Source organism: Lepidochelys kempii, chromosome 4 (genome assembly GCF_965140265.1).
Source record: "Lepidochelys kempii isolate rLepKem1 chromosome 4, rLepKem1.hap2, whole genome shotgun sequence".
NCBI lineage: Eukaryota > Metazoa > Chordata > Testudines > Cheloniidae > Lepidochelys > Lepidochelys kempii.
In genome coordinates this window covers 52,985,661-53,002,006 of record NC_133259.1, presented here as the reverse complement: position 1 = coordinate 53,002,006, position 16,346 = coordinate 52,985,661, and the positions used below count along the sequence as shown (strand labels likewise).

At 44.3% G+C, this 16,346-nt stretch overlaps 1 protein-coding gene across 1 annotated transcript in view; it reads right to left on the bottom strand.

Moving 5' to 3' along the window:
- SMARCA5 (SNF2 related chromatin remodeling ATPase 5) overlaps positions 1 to 16,346 on the bottom strand; it is a 44,515-nt gene that overhangs the window by 7,776 nt on the left and 20,393 nt on the right. Inside the window, exons 12-19 of the mRNA XM_073341228.1 lie at positions 9,132 to 9,253; positions 8,898 to 9,050; positions 7,598 to 7,734; positions 6,450 to 6,594; positions 6,108 to 6,227; positions 5,763 to 5,873; positions 2,676 to 2,789; positions 2,306 to 2,428 (exon numbers count right to left, since the gene is read on the bottom strand). Coding sequence (XP_073197329.1) covers positions 2,306 to 2,428; positions 2,676 to 2,789; positions 5,763 to 5,873; positions 6,108 to 6,227; positions 6,450 to 6,594; positions 7,598 to 7,734; positions 8,898 to 9,050; positions 9,132 to 9,253 — 1,025 coding nt within the window. The remainder of the gene's footprint in view (positions 1 to 2,305; positions 2,429 to 2,675; positions 2,790 to 5,762; positions 5,874 to 6,107; positions 6,228 to 6,449; positions 6,595 to 7,597; positions 7,735 to 8,897; positions 9,051 to 9,131; positions 9,254 to 16,346) is intronic.

The following is a 16,346-nucleotide window of genomic DNA, read 5'->3' as shown; positions in this document are numbered from 1 at the left end:
GTTGGGTTTTCTTCATTTAAAAAACAAAAAAACAAAAAAACTCACGACATTAATTTCAATTTAAATACTAAAGACACACATACAAGACTCTAGGTGCAAGTATCACAGCATGCTACTACTGAAAAACTGCTTACTTTCTTTTATTTACCATATAATTATAAATCAATTGGAATATATATTCTAGTTACATTTCAGTGTATAGTATATAGAGCAGAACAACAAGTAATTGTATGAAATTTTAGTTTGTACTGACTTAGCTAGTGCTTTTGATGTAGCCTGTTGTAAAACTAGGCAAATATCTAGATGAGTTGATGTACCCCCGGAGGACCTCTGTGTACCCCAGGAGTAAATGTACTGGTTGAGTATCACCGCCTAAGCACAACAACAGAACACCAGTAGCATTAAAATCTGTTCTTGTACCGTTTGTTTCATGCTAATGTGAAAACATTTTCTCCACTAGAGCAGAGGGGGAGAGAGGTTACTCATCCTCCTCTCCCCCCAATACTGTTGCACAGGAGGATCCCAGAATTATAAACATTATCCCCACTTGTCTCTCCAGTCCCAAGTCCACTTTTCTTTTTCCATTTCAAGGTCCTAATCAAACACCCTCTTCCTCCACCTTCAAAGGTTTCTCCTTATAAAGGCATCCATGGATATTCTTTGAAGGGAATAAGCTCCCTCAGAAGCTAATCCTCTTAACAGCTCCATTGGTCATAGATAGCTGAACCACAAAATATATGTTAAAAATCCTCTAGCATGACCCAGTATATTTTGCAAGAATAGTCTCTACATCTCTCCCATGCACAAATGCTTTTGCCCTAACAGAAAGATTAGCTCTAGGTTTGAACTTGTGGGCTTCTGCCCACCCCTATACAGCAAAGAACGCTTCAATAAATGTCAGTAGTAAACGTCCTTGATGAGGATACTTATCCACTGGGAACTAGACTGGCTTATAAAAAAAATACCCTGATATTCCCCAACGGCTACCAGATTATAACCTGGTGAGTACCAAATTGTTCCAGTTTTGAGTTTAAAGCATTTTTTTCCACCTCAAATTTTATTTACCATTGTTGTTTTTTAAAATAATAATATTCACCCAGGCATTATTTTAGAGACAGCTCACTTGATTTGTTATTTGAAAAATTATCAGTACATTATTGAGAAGCTGAATTAAACTTGCTTTAATGAATATATCGGCTTAGTTATTTATTTCCTTCTCATAAGTAGGACTTTACGTTAATTAGTACCAAATTTCCCCTCTTTGCCTGTTGCCTCATGATACTTTGGGGAATCTATGTAAAACTTATGAATTCTGACTGATTTTATTAATTCTGTGTATATAACTAACTCTCAGTGTGTATTAAAATCAGCTGTTTGCTGACAAAAACTGTGTCATGTCACAAAGCAGCTACAGGATAATCAAATAAGTTGTTAACATGGAATGACTTTACCGTGGCAATCCAATGGACATGCTAAAGAGATTGACCAAGTGAAGGAAATTTGTTATTCCAGTTTGTCTGCAGGGAGGGAGTTGGGGCAATAGAAATTCCCCAGCAGAACAGAACAAAGGAAGAGGTGCTCACAGTTGCTGATAAAAGGCACATGTTCTCTGAGCTAGACGAACCATTTTACTATTGGACCTGAACAGGTGAGAAATCTTGAAGGCTTAGTAGGAGAGAAGGATCTGGGTACTTTGAATGGACTGGCCTAAAACAAACTCTTAAGAGTGGTGAGGACAATGGAGGGAAGGTTATTGCATGAGTTTGTAAGTCTCTATGCTTCCTCTATGCAAGGGAATGAGTTGGGGGTGGGGCGCACATTTAAGGCTTTGCAAACCTTCCAAGTTCTTGGAAGTACTCTGGGAAAAGATGTGCTTTTGCTACTTGGGAGACTGGGGATAGGGGTCAGCACTGATCTTGTGGCCTAAGGCAGCTGGACTGCAGGGTCTGAGAAGGGATACTAGAGAGAGCCAGAAGCAAGAGGCAGAGTCCTGATGCTGTTCAGACTCAGTGGGCTTAGATGCCCACAGGATCCAGTGTTTAGATCCAAATACAGTAGCATGGAGAGTGTCCAGCAGGGGGAGCTCAACGAGCGGCCTGCGACACCTAGGAGCTATTTTCCAAGTCTCATTCTGGTTTGTATCAGAATATCTGTTGGAGAAAGATGCTAGAACCAGATTCACAATTGCAGTTTGAGAACCAGTGGTCTATTCCACAGAGTCAAAAGGCTTTTCCTATATCTATCTGTAAGATAAAGCAAATGAAGTTAGGTACAACTGGAGGTTATTTTAAGAGAATGACCATACCTGTGTTAGTAGTTTCTCCTTCTCTTCTAACTCTTCATCATTAAGGGGATCAGCTTCATCAATTTTAAGCTGTTCTTCTTTTTGTGCTTGGGCTGCATTTGGCAAGTCTGGATTACGAGGTACCTGAGAGAGAAATTTCATCAGCTTTTACATTTCAGTTTCACAGAATTTAACCAGAACTCTCCAGATAAGAGCTGATTATTTTTTCAGAATGCAAAACAACAGTATTATGAGTGACAAATTATGAATTATGAGTGACAAAACAGCACACACAAAGTGTCATCATTAAAATATTTTTAATTGCAGTAATTAAAGTTTCTCAAGACAGAAGAGCACATACACAAATACTGTGTAAGAGCAGTTTTAATACCTTGTACCCAATAGTTTTTCTGTAATACAGAATCTCTTTTTCTAGTAGTTCAAACAAACGTGGAGGAAAGAACTGGAAATCTTGAACATTAGGTTGTTTCGGAGGTCGTGGAGCCTTAAAAAAATAAATAAATAAAAATCAAAGATATACTTTACATTTAATTCACTTTCAAGTTTAGTATGTTTTGCTTATAGTTAAATTTATTCAGAAACCATGTAATTTTTAAAAAAAAAAAAAAGTAAAATTGTAGTCCATCAGAAGGTAGACCAGGGTTGGGCAAACTACGGCCTGCGGGCCAGATCCAGGGCTTTGGATCCAGCCCGCAGGATTGCCCCCTGTGGTGCCACAGGCCCCTCGCCGCTCTCAGAAGTGGCTGGCACCACATCCCTGCAGCTCAGGTGGGGGACAGCAGAGGGCTCCATGCGTTGTTCTTGCCTCCAGGCACCACCACCCCCGCAGCTCTCACTGGTTAGGGATGGGGAACTGCGGCCAATGGGAGCTTCAGGGGAGGTACCTGGAGGCACAACAAGGGCAGTGCACGGAGCTCTGTGCCCCCCACTCATCCAGGGGCCGCGGCGCGACGTGGTGTCGGGCCAGGGCAGGCAAGCAGGGAGCCTAACCCTGGCCCCAGTGCACGCCGTTGCCACCCCAGAGCTGCTTTAGGTAAGCAGCGCTGGGCCGGAGCCTGCACCCCAGACCCCTCCTACACCCTGCCCCCCAACTCCCTGCCTTAAGCCCCCTCCTGCACTCTGCACCCCTAACCCCCTTCCCTGAGCCCCCTCATACACCCCACACCCTCCTCTGTCCCAATCCCTTGCCCTGAGCCCACTCCTGCACACTTCTTCCCCTCCCACATCCCACACCCCAACCCCCTGCCCTGCATACAATTTCCTCACCCAGATGTGGCCCTCAGCCCAAAAAGTTTGCCCACCCCGAGCTAGAGCTTTGGTTGTATAAGAATATACACAAGAACCTTTGTTAAGAGGTTAATAAACTTTGTTCTTGTTTCACAATGGAGACGGACACTGGCAGACCAGGTGCCAGCTGATGCCAAAGTCTTCATGTCTGGACATGAAGATACATAGCTGGAATCTATCTGGCTCACTTGTGGGTTAATATTGATAAAATAGGTATTAGAATTATAAGAAAGTGTTTAGTATTTCAACTCTATTGAATGTCTGACTTGCTGCATGCATTAATCTTTTACTTGTAATATCCATGCTCCGTATTGTAATGTAATATTTGAGCAGTTGTATTGTGAGCCTCTGACACTATGAATCACCATGCAGGAAAGGGACACTAGTGTGAAGAGTTGCTCTTCTACAAAAATTGTGATGCCCCTCCCAAAAGAGGAGACGCAATACCACCAGACAGGCTACAGTTGGATCTTACACCTGGAAACTCCCTACATCTGGATTTAAATCATGAATGGTGTGGAGAAAGTGGATAAGAAAGTGTTATTTACTCCTTTGCATAATTTCATTGGGTGACCACTGGTTTGTGTGTTAATAAGCAGCAGGTTTAAAACAAACACAAGAAAGTCTTCTTCACACAATGCAGTCACCCTGTGGTACTTGTTGCAGGGAATATAGTGAAGGTCAAAACTCTAATGGGGTTCAAAAAAGAATTAGGTAAGTTCATGGAGGATATGTCCATCAATAGCTGTTAGCCAAGATAGTCAGGGAGACAGCCCCATGCTCTGGTCCCCTGTTGTCCACTCGCAGATCCTGGCAGTCAGAGGCTAGGGACACCCAATCACTTGATGACTGCCTGTTCTGTTCATTCCCTCTGAAGCACCTAGCCACTGTCAGAAGACAGGATACTGGGCTAGATGGACCATTGGTCTGACCCAATATGGCCATTCTTATGTTCTTATGAGAAACCATCAACAAAAAGACGAAAGACTCTTATTGTTGTTCTGCTCCCATCCCCCGTAAAGATGAGTCATGAAAATGGACTCCTCCCATCAGCTGAGTTTGCAGCTCAGAGCATGCCTGGAGGGGATAAAAGCCATAAGGTACTAAGGATCTCCGTGCTGCTCAGACTCTGTGGGAGCGAGGTGTTTCTAGGCATAAGCAAGAGATCCCCAGCTGCTTAACCTAGGCTAACGCTAAAGAACAGTGCTTGCTTATTATAGAAGCCTCTATTATCTTTTGAAAGGTAAGACTAACTCACTTTTGTGTCTATGTTTCTTTGCTTTAACCTTGTAAATAACTCTCTAATTTCCTTTTCATATTTAATAAGTCTTCATATGGTTTACTATAGGATTGGCTACAAGTGTTGTATTTGATGAGAGACCTAAAGTATAATCAACCTGGGGTAAGTGACTGGTCCTTTGGAATTAGGAGTAACAAATATTGCTGTGATTTTTGATGTAAGGGGCCATGTATCACAGAGTAACGCTCACCTGTGTGGGATGACAGACTTTGTGATTCCGTTTTAAGGCTGTTGAAGTGCCTTAAGACTCTGAAGTTGGTGGGTGAAATCTAATTTTTAACTACCAGCGAATTTGGGGTTTGTGCCATGGTTTTTAACAGGTTGGTACTCATGCTCTTGTGCACAGTTGGGAGCATCACACAGTCACAACAAAACACTACTTCGTAATACTGTATGAGGAAAGCTACTGTTCATATTGTGGAAAGAAGGATAACACCACTGCACATCAAATGTAATATGAGTTGTTTAAGAAGTTAGAAACTAGGAGAACAACAACATTTTAAGTAGGACCACTGGGAAGGCCAAAGAATTGCTTGAGAAAAAGTTTATTTAAGGTAAATCTACTTAGGTATTTAGAATCTAATTCTAGACTTCTCACCCTCTCTTGTCCTTATCTTCCACCACCTGACTGAAAGATCTCATTCTTTTAATCTTCCTCTCCCTCCATGAGTCCTATGTTGAGATTCCTTTGAACACCAGTTTGCATCTTTAAAATGCCTTTATATACACCATTCATTTATTTTACAAAAATTTTCCACTGATGGAAATTTATAAAAAAGTGTACAAATTGATTTATAGTTGGAAGCAAGTAAGATAAGTCTGTCTTCTGTACATTTCAATCATTTTCTGGTTTAAAGTACGTCAACTCACTTTCGGTGCTTTTGGTTCACTGACACGAAGAGCTTCCCTGAAGTAAGCATCGACAGCATAGTTGGCTTTTCTTTCTCGTTTAGGTGGCTCAATCCACTCTGTGAATGCCAGCTATAATATTAAAGAAATAAATTAAAGTGACTTCAAGTTCTAAGGTATTTTATACAAAGTATAAATTTTACACAAAACTAGAACTAAAGTACGTGAAACAATAATAGCCTTCCACAAAGTTAACGAGCAAGGAAACCTTCATATTACGTATCACATGTTCACCAAACCAGCAACATGCAGTAAACATATACAAATACTACCAGTGAATTCTTCCAAAACAAATTCAGATATTACCTTTTGTTTCTCTCTATAATCTTCCCCCTCAAAGTTGTATACACTGGACTCCGTATCCATTGTAAAATTTCTAAGTGAACTTTCGCCCATCTTTGAGAGTTTCTCATTCATTTCTGCAGTCTGGAAAAGAAGTTATCAATGAGAAACACTTTTCAAAAAAGCTCCTCCTCATTCATGAGAGACACTCCAAAAACGACTTGCTAGTACGGATCTTAACGCCAAAAAACACACTCCTGATCTACTATGTAAATTTTAGTCTGAAAAATTTTAATTGCATTTGTAATGTTATTCAAATTATCCATAGTAGAAACACATCTCAGGTTTCTTTAATTTGCACCTCACCTTCTTTGCACCTCTTTCCAAAATACCATCAATATCATCATCAGTAATCTCACTCTCCTTTGAGGCAAACACATGCGTAGCTCCATGTCGAATCATCTGCAGCATTTCATCTTTTCCTATTTTATTCAGATTTTGATCCACCAGTCTTCCTGAAGACAAAAATATTGGAGGACAATACCTTATTGCAGGTATTAGTGATTTTAGGCCAATCACTTGGATGTGTCAGGAACAGAAAGAACACTTCCTTTCCCTCCTTGTTTATTATGTTTGTCACAGGCCATACATAAATCAGTCACAAGAACTATTTTCAACATTTAAAAATTTTTTTTTTAAAATTGACAGAAATCTAGATAGTTAAGCAAGGACTGGTTCTTGCTTAGTAATACAAATTAATGGGGTCCATCAAAAAACAGACTCAGGATTTTAAGTCTTCCATGTAGCTTTTCATTCCTGGCCAGCATCTTCACAATTTCAAGTCCACATCTCCCTGTGCACATGACAGCAATAGCTATGGTACTTTTTAAAAATAACTGATTTCAAGTTAGACTAGTCAAAAAGTTAGCCCTTGAGCTTCAGCTTTGGCCCCCTTGCCGAGAATGGTGAGGCTCGGGCTTTGCACCTCCGGGGCACTGGGGCTTGGGCAGGCTTTGGTCCTGCCCTCCCGCCCCACGGGGTCATGAAGTAATTTTTTTTTTGTCAGAAGGGGGTTGCGGTGCAAGTTTTAAAACCCCTGAGTTAGGCTAATGTACAGAGTTACATCAGCCTTACTCTTTTATTCCATTACCCTAAAACTAGACACAGAAATGAAACTTTATTATTACACTTCCCTCTTAAATAAAAATATAAAAAGTGAAAATGCTTTAAAGTATACGCATTCTTAGCCATCTGGGATGCCCTAGTCATTCCATAATGCAGTAACAAGTGTTATGCTGAAAGATTGCCACACAAGAAAAAAAACAAATTTAAATTTATCATCCCCTTCCATCCTAAGAACAGGATATGAAATCATGGCCCTGCTGACTTCAATGGCCAAACTCCAACTGACTTCAATGGGGCCAAAATTTTACCCAGAATTTACATGTGAAAAAAAGGGGAGTGGCAAAGGAGAGAAATAGCAAAGTACAAAGGTAGAAAAGCTGTCAATACACTTGCCTTGTTGAATGACTATGGAATCCAAACGAAGTTTCATTTCTGCTCTTTCCACTATTCTTTCCTCCACAGTGTTGTCTGTGATAAATCTGAACACTCTAACGGTTTTTGTCTGGCCAATTCTGTGTGCTCGGTCCTATGCATAAAATTATGAAATACTCATGTCATTTAACATAGCACGGTAAAGTGTTTGTATTGAAATACAAAATACATACAATTATTGCTTGAATTTAAATCAGGTTTTAAGAGAGTAGCTATCACCATACTTGTTTGTGGGGGAAAAAAAACAAAAAAATCCCTATGTTCCAAGTTAAAATCCTTTCATAAATCCAGTTGACATGGCCGCTCAAAGTTGTTATTGGCACTATGAAGCTTATTTAATGAGGTCTCTTGCACAGCGAACAGTGCACTTTGCTTAAGATTCCTGCCTAAAAGACATGATACATATTTTAAACAGATATTTCACAAATATTAAGGCCAAAAGAGATTAGATCATCTCGTCTGATCTCCTGTATATAAACAGCTCAGAAAATTTCACCCACTTATCCCTATATTGAGTTTAATAACTTGTGTTGGACTAAAGTATCTTCCAGAGAGGCTTTGCTTTCAAGTCTTACTTTGAACCATCACTGTTAAAAAACTATCATTTTCAACTGGAATTTGTTTGGCTTTAACTTCCATCCATTGGTTCCTGTTACGCCTTTGTTGTGTCATTCTTTTGAACAACCTTTATTAAGCATATCTGAAAATATCTGCAGCCTGGCTGAAATCCTCAGATTTTCAACATGCCAATGTGCACACAGATATCTGGTTTGTACATACATATTTTATAATTTATACCTTTAATATGAAAGTTTTAAAAATATTGACTTTCTTGTTCTGTAACGTGTAAGTCAATACATTGTTATCTCCATAAGATCAAAGACTGAGAAGCAACATTTTTGGATATAAAGATTAAGCATGTGTGCCCCTATAATGCAAGTTAGTAACAGAAAAGCTGATTCAACTCAAGAGATAATAGTGATGATTACTCCAATGTCTTAAAATGACAGATTAAGGCTTTTTTAAGTTTTAGGCCAAATTTGACCTAAGTGCTGTGCCCTTTTTAATTTCTGTGCTCCAAGAGTAGCTGACATCAGTCTTAATTTTAAAAAGACTGCACTATTGAATTAAAATGGACCAAAGTATATATAGAACCAAACCCAGGGCACTATGAAATGCAATATATACATTTGTATGGCAGTTCTGTAAGAAAAGCAAGTTTGATATATAATGATATTTCTGGCTTGGAATTCTTACCATAGCTTGAAGATCTACTTGTGGATTCCAGTCTGAATCATAAAGAATTACGACATCAGCGGTAGCCAGATTGATTCCAAGACCACCGGCACGCGTGCTCAACATAAACACAAACTTGGAGCTGTCAGGTTCATTATATGCATTAATAGAATCCTGTAGAAATAAGAAAGTAGTCAATGTAACTGTATATTTTGAGTACGCAATTTTATTTAATTTTTATTTTAATTAACTCACTTGTCTCTCATCATGAGGTGTCTGTCCATCCAATCTACAATACTCATAATTTCGCCACATGCAGTAATCTTCCAAAATGTCTAGTACTCTTGTCATCTGACTAAAGATTAATACTCGTGAGCCTATTAGAGGTGAAAAGTAAAATTGTTCAACAAATAAATAGCTAAGAATTTATATATAAACACTAGCTTTGGGGGTTTTATTTACTCTTAAACCTGTAAAAATTCATCAACGTGGGCATCTAGTTAGATTACATTTATTTCAAAATGTGACAGGTTTCAGAGTAACAGCCTTGCAGGAAATGGCCCACCTTGATTATTATGCACATTGTGTAGAGAGTTGTCACTTTGGATGGGCTATTACCAGCAGGAGAGTGAGTTTGTGTGTGGGGGGGTGGAGGGTGAGAAAACCTGGATTTGTGCTGGAAATGGCCCAACTTGATGATCACTTTAGATAAGCTATTACCAGCAGGACAGTGGGGTGGGAGGAGGTATTGTTTCATGATCTCTGTGTGTATATAAAGTCTGCTGCAGTTTCCACGGTGTGCATCCGATGAAGTGAGCTGTAGCTCATGAAAGCTCATGCTCAAATAAATTGGTTAGTCTCTAAGGTGCCACAAGTACTCCTTTTCTTTTTTCAAAATGTGAGAAACTGATAAAATGATACCTGAAAAATATTACTAAAACAAATTTTTTAAAATCTAATCTAGATTAAAAAAACTCCTCACTTAAAATTGTCCCAGTTAACATTGTTTCCTTGTTACATTGCTGATCAATTAGAGAACATGCTCGTTTAAAGTTGCACAATACTCCCTTATAACATTGTTTGGCAGCCGCCTGTTTTATCCACTGCTTGCAGAAAGAGCAGCCCGTTGGAGCTAGCTGGTGGGGGCTTGGAACCAGGGTGGACCAGCAGCCCCCCGCTCCCCCCCATCAGCTCCCTGCTCCCCTAAGTTCCCCATGCAGCAGCTGTCCATCAATTGCCAGCAGTTTAGCTGTCCCTCCCTTCACTGCCATATGCTACTCCTGCCCTCTGCCTTGGAGCCATTCCCAGGAGTCTCCTGCTTGCTGGGGGGTGTTCCCCTGCTCCTGCCCCCTGTTTACCTCATCTCCATAGAGCGGTGAGGGGAAGGGGAGGGGAGACAACAGGGCTCAGAACAGAGGGAGCTTGCTGGCTGCAGCTGATGTCTCAACTTGCTGATCTACTTAGAGTGGGGTAAGCGTACTTAAAGGGGCAGTGCGCATCTCTCTCTCTCACACAGGGTGTCTGTTTGCCATGCTGTCTCCCCTCCCTCGATTTGTGCGGCCTTGCAGAGTGTGAGGCTATGTTAACAACAACCAAGTGCTAGTTCATCTTTAGCAGTAAGGCATTCCCTGGGAAATATCCCACCCTCTGACTTCACCACCTCAACCAAACTTCACAATCATCATTGCTGTATACAGTATTAAATGTTAGAGAGAGAGAGAAATAAACTGGACAAAAGACTATTTTTTTAATATACAGATATATAAAATATAGTCTTTTGTTCAGTGAAATAAATTTCCCTGGAACCTAACCCCCTCTATTTACATTAGATCTTATGAAAAATTGGATTCGCTTAACATCATTTTGCTTAAAGTTGCATTTTTCAGGAACATAACTACAACTTTAAGCGAGGAGTTGCTGTATTAAAGAACTGACATTTAAGGTTCTAAAAACAGTTACTCACCTTCTCGTAAACGTTGTTCTTCAAGACAGGTTGTTCACGTTCATTCCAATCAGGTGTGCACATGTTGCATGGACGATAGTCGGCAAATTTTCCTTTAGCACCACCCGTTGGGTTGGCCATGGAGACCCCTTGAGTGGCACCTTTATGGCGCTCAATATATGATCCTGCTGACCCGACCCCCCTTCAGTTCCTTCTTGCTGGCTACTCCGACAGAGGGGAAGGAGGGTTGGTATTGGAATAGACACGAACAACGCATCTCAAAGAACAGTTATGAGAAGGTGAGTAACCATTTTTGCTTCGAGTGCTTGTTCACTTCAATTCTAATCAGGTGACTCCCAAACTCTACCCTGGAGGTGGGGTTGGAGTCAAGGAACTACTGATTGGAGCACCGCTCTGCCGAAGGCTGCACTGTCTCCGGCGTGATGGGTGATGGCGTACTGAGAGGTGAATGTAGGCACCAATGACCAACTAGCTGCTCTGCAAATCTGTACCAGGACTTGGGCCAGAAATGCCACCAAAGAAGCTTGAGCTCTTGTGGAGTTTGCTGTAATAGGTGGAGCCGGGGCCTTGGCCAGCTCATAGCATGTGTGGATACAGTCTGCGATCCAAGACAAAATACACTTTGAAGAGATCAGGAGTCTTTCATCCGATCTCCAACTTCTATGAACAGTTGGCTCGATTTTCTGAACAGCTTAGTGCGCTCAATGTAGAATGCCAACGCCCTCTGAACATCCAGTGAATGAAGCAGTTGTTCCCGGGCACTGATATGAGGCTTGGGATAAAAAACAAGCAGGAAGATATCTTCCGTGGTACGAAAACGAGATACCACCTTGGGAAGAAAAGCTGGGTGAGGCTTGAGTTGCACCTTGAAGACTGTGTAAAGTGGATCAGAAGTTAGTGCTTTCAACTCAGACACCCTCCTAGCTGATGTGATAGCGACCAGGAAGGCCACCTTCCAGGACAAATAGAGCAAAAAGCAAGTTGCCAATCGCTTGGGGAGGGCTGGGGGGAGACGACAAGAGCCCGGATAATACCAGGTTAAAGGTCCCACACGGGTACTGGCTGACAAACATGTGGGTATAACCTTTCCAGCCCCTTCAAGCAACACTCTACCATGGGATTGGCGAATACGAAACAGCCAGACGCTCCCAGGTGGAAGGCCGAGATGTGTACTTTAATAGACAACAGTGAAAGGCCTTATTGTTTCAGGTGTAGGAGATACTCTAAGATGAGCTGAACTGATGCCTGTAAGGGAGCTATAGGATGCTCCTCACACCAGCATGTAAGCCCTTTCCACTTGGCTAAATAAGTGGCCCTGATGGATGGTTTCCTACTACCAAGAAGGACATTCCTGACAGGACTTGAGCACAGGAGTTCTGTCGGATTTAACCATGAAGCTTCCAGGCCATGAGATGGAGGGTCTGAAGGTCTGGGTGGTGAAGGCAACCATAGCCCTGTGTGATTAGGTCAAAGCAGAGTGGTAGAGCTATTGGGTGGTCCACTGATGGCTCCAAAAGCATGATGTACCAGTGCTGATGGGGCCACACTGGAGCAAGGAGGATTACCTTTGCCTTGTCTCTGCAGATCTTGAGTAGTACCCTGTGCATGAGATCGTCTCCCCAGGGTAGCAGGAATGCACCCAAGAGGGAGCCTGGGCTGTGGTTCTGAAAGGAGCAGAACATCGGGCATTTCCTGTTGTTCCTGGTGGCAAACAGGTTGACTTGGGGAAAATCCCCACCATTGGAAGATGGAGTGTTTGATATCGGGTCAGATAGACCACTCGTGATTGTGAACGATCTGCTGAGGTGGTCCGCTCATTCATTCTGCACTCCTGGGAAATAGGACACCTCCAGGTGCATGGAGTGGGATATGCAGAACTCCCAAAGTTGAAGGCCTTCTTCACATAGGGGGGAGGAACACGCTCCCCCCCGCTTGTTGATGTAAAACATGGCAGTGGCGTTGTCCGTCATCACTGCCACACAATGGCCTTGTAGTATGGACTGGAACGCTTGGCACACCAATCGTGCTGCTCGGACCTCCCTGATATTGATGTGAAGAGAGAGCTCATCTTGCAACCACAGCTCCTGCGTCTGGCGGCCCCCCAGGCGTGCCCCCCAACCCAACGATGACGTGTCCATTATTAGGGTCTAGGTGGGTTGTTGAAAGGAACTCCCTCGCACACTGTACGGAGGTCGAGCCACCACTGGAGGGACTGGAGTACTTGTAGCAACATAAGTACTGAGTCCAGCCTGTTGCGCCACGGGCGACATACAGAAGTGAGCCACACTTGGGGTGGCCTGAGTCTGGCATGCCTGATACGTAAGTGTAGGCTGCCATGTGGCCAAGGAGGGCCAAGCAACCCTGCGCCATAGTGGTCAGGTACTGCATGAGGCTCTGAATGATGCCTGCCATGGCTTGAAATCATGTGTCTGGTAGGTACACTTTCTCTTGTACCAAGTCCAGCACTGCCCTGATTAATTCTATTCTCTGGGTCAGTGATAGGGTTGACTTGTTCAGGCTGAGGAGGAGACCTAGTCTCTAAAACATGGATTGACTAGTTGGACATGAGACTCCACCTGCTCTCTGGAACGGCCCCACAGCAGCCAGTCTTCTAGGTAGGGATATACCTGTACCTGCCTCCTGTGGAAGAAGGCTGCTACCACCGACATGCACTTGGTGAATACCCAGGGCGTAGTCGATAGGCCGCATGGGAGGACCGTGAACTGGTAACGTTTATGGCTGACCACAAACCGCAGAAACTGTCTGTGCTGAGGTTGAATGGCTATGTGCAACTACGCGTCTTTCATGTCGAGGGTGGCGTACCAGTCTCCCGGATCAAGGGAAGGGATAATTGTGCTCAGGGAGACCATGTGGAATTTCAACTTTACCATGAACCACGCAGATGTAAAATGGGTCTGAGACCCCCACTTTACCTTGGGGATGAGGAAGTAAGAGTAGAATCCCTTGCTGCTTTGCTCCTGAGGAACCTCCTCCACTGCCCCTACATCTAGGAGCGATTACACCTCCTGGATAAGAAGTTGCTCGTAAGAAGGGTCCCTGAGGAGGGAGTGAGGGAGGGAAGGAAGGAAGCAGAACTGAAGAGAATATCCCACCTCTACCATGTGAAGAACCCATTGGTCCGATGTTATTTGGGACCATGCACAGTAGAAGTGGGATAGGCAATTCAAAAAGTAAGGGGGAAGATCTGGTGCCATGGTGGGTATGCCATCCTCAGGTGCACTTTCAAAAGGCCTGCTTTGAGCCAGACAATGGCTTGGTTGGGCCCTGGCCTTGCCCTGACTGGGAGTGGATTGGTTTGCACCTAAAATTTCTAGCCACCTGTAAAAGTCTTGTCTGGGATGAGGAGGGTAGAACCGTTGTTGAAGCTTGAAATGTTTTGCTGGGGTATGCATCCCCAGCAACTTCATCATTGCCAGAGTCCTTTAAGCTGTGCACTTAAAATCAGTCTGGTCTGAGAATAACTCTGTGCCCCGGAAGGTCCAGCAGGGTTTGCTGCACTTCTGGAGGTAGACCAGACGCCTGCAGCTATGCACCCATGCACCCCTTCTCATGGCTCGACCAGACGAAACTGTGTGAGTGGCAGAGTCCACCGCATCAAGAAAAGCTTGAAGGGAGGTCCTTGCCACTGATTTCCTTCTTCAATGATAGCCTTAAATTCGGCTCTGGAGTCTGATGGTATAAGCTCCTTAAACTTAAACACCGAGGCCCACGAGTTGAAATTATATCTGCTAAGGATAGCTTGTTGACTAGCTATCCTCAGCTGTAGGCCCCCAGTAAAATAGACCTTCCTACCAAATAGGTCTAACCTTTTTGGCTCCTTTGATTTTGGAGTCAGCCCCTGTTGCCCGTCTCTCTCTCTCTCTCTCACATCAACAGTGGTGACCACCAGGGAACACGGCTGCTGCTGAGGAAACAAGTACTCCTATCCCTTGGACGGGACAAAGTACTTGCATTCGACGCCCCTTGCAGTTGGGCGGGGAGGGGGAGAATGGATGCCAGGGTCTGCCAGAGCATTTTTACATTGTCTGTAGAGCTTTAATTGGGCAGAGCAACCCTGGGCAGGCCCTCTGGTGTTAGGATATCAACCATAGGGTTTGATAACCTCCCCTGCCTGCAACCCCATGTTGCAGGCGATCCTGCACAGGAGGTCCTGGTATGCCCTATGATCTATCGGTGGAGGTCCAGAAGCCAAGGCCCCTGCCACTGCCTCATCGGGGATGAGGATGATGAGGCTAGGAGTGGCACGGGGTCCTCTTGTCCCTCAAACTCTCTGGCCTCCTCCTGTTTGATATCTGGGCCCTGTGGGCTGACCCACATTGCAACCGTAGCCTGGTCCGCAATCGATATGGTCACCGTGGCAACCTCTGATGACCTGGGCCACCGGCTCACAGAAAGTAGCAGTCTCTGATCCCTTAGGGGCTGGGCGATCCCTAGGTGGTGGGGGTGGCTCTGGTTTCAGAGACAACCGAACAAGAGTCCCTGGAGAACAAATCCTGGACCTGGCAATAAGCCCGGGGGTCCAAAAGGCCCATTGCAGCTGAGGCTGCCAGTGCGGAGGCCAAGCCACAGGTGTCTTGCTCCTACGTCTGTGGGAACAGCGCCCACTGTGGCAGCAGTGGAATGATTCCGCATCTGAGTCCAACGACCCCGATCTGGACCTGGACGAGCATGGCAGCACCAACCAGTATTGCACAGGGGATCAGTGCCAATGTCCCCGCATCGGGGATCGCCGATGGGCAGCACCAGGGAGAAGTGTAAGGGGTCCCGAGATGGCTGCCAGTGCCTGGGAGATGGCGAGCGGGAGCGGCGCCAAGGACAACGGCACTGTACAGGAGGAGAATGCCGCATCATAGCTGGTTTCCCTGTAGATGGTGCCAGGCGTGGAGGTAAAGGGGGCTGGTCCCTGACCACCAGGAGTTGCGGTGCCATCAGTTCACAACTCCCTGTCAGCTTTGAAAGTGTCCGGGGAGGAGGGTAACTTCAATTCCTCCACCTGGCACTGCCTGTCTGAGGGAGTTACTGGGCACCAGACTCAACATTCCCCCGTCAGGGAACCAAAATCAACAGTGCTGACTCTTGACCCTTGGGTACAGAGTGCTCCTTCCCAGGACGCACTGCTGATGCACCCAGAGGGTGAGACACCTTCGGCTTCTGTGAGTGGCCTCTGTCAGTTTTCTTCCCCGGTACTGACAAGTGCGAACGGTGCCAGGTAGTCTGGAGAGCTGGAGAGCAGTGCCGAGGATCTCTGGACTCTGTTCTCACTGCGGTATTGTGCACCAAGGCCAGAGTGCTGCGCACTGATTAGCTCAGCGCCAGGACCCCAGGCTCAGAGGCAGGTTGAGGACAAAGAGAGGACTCCATCAAAAGCTGTTTGAGATGGAAGTCCCGCTCTTTTTTCATCCTGGGTGGAAAGGACCTGCAGATTTTGCACCTGTCTGTTTGGTGCTCTTCCCCCAGACACTTCAGGCATACATCGTGGGGGTCAC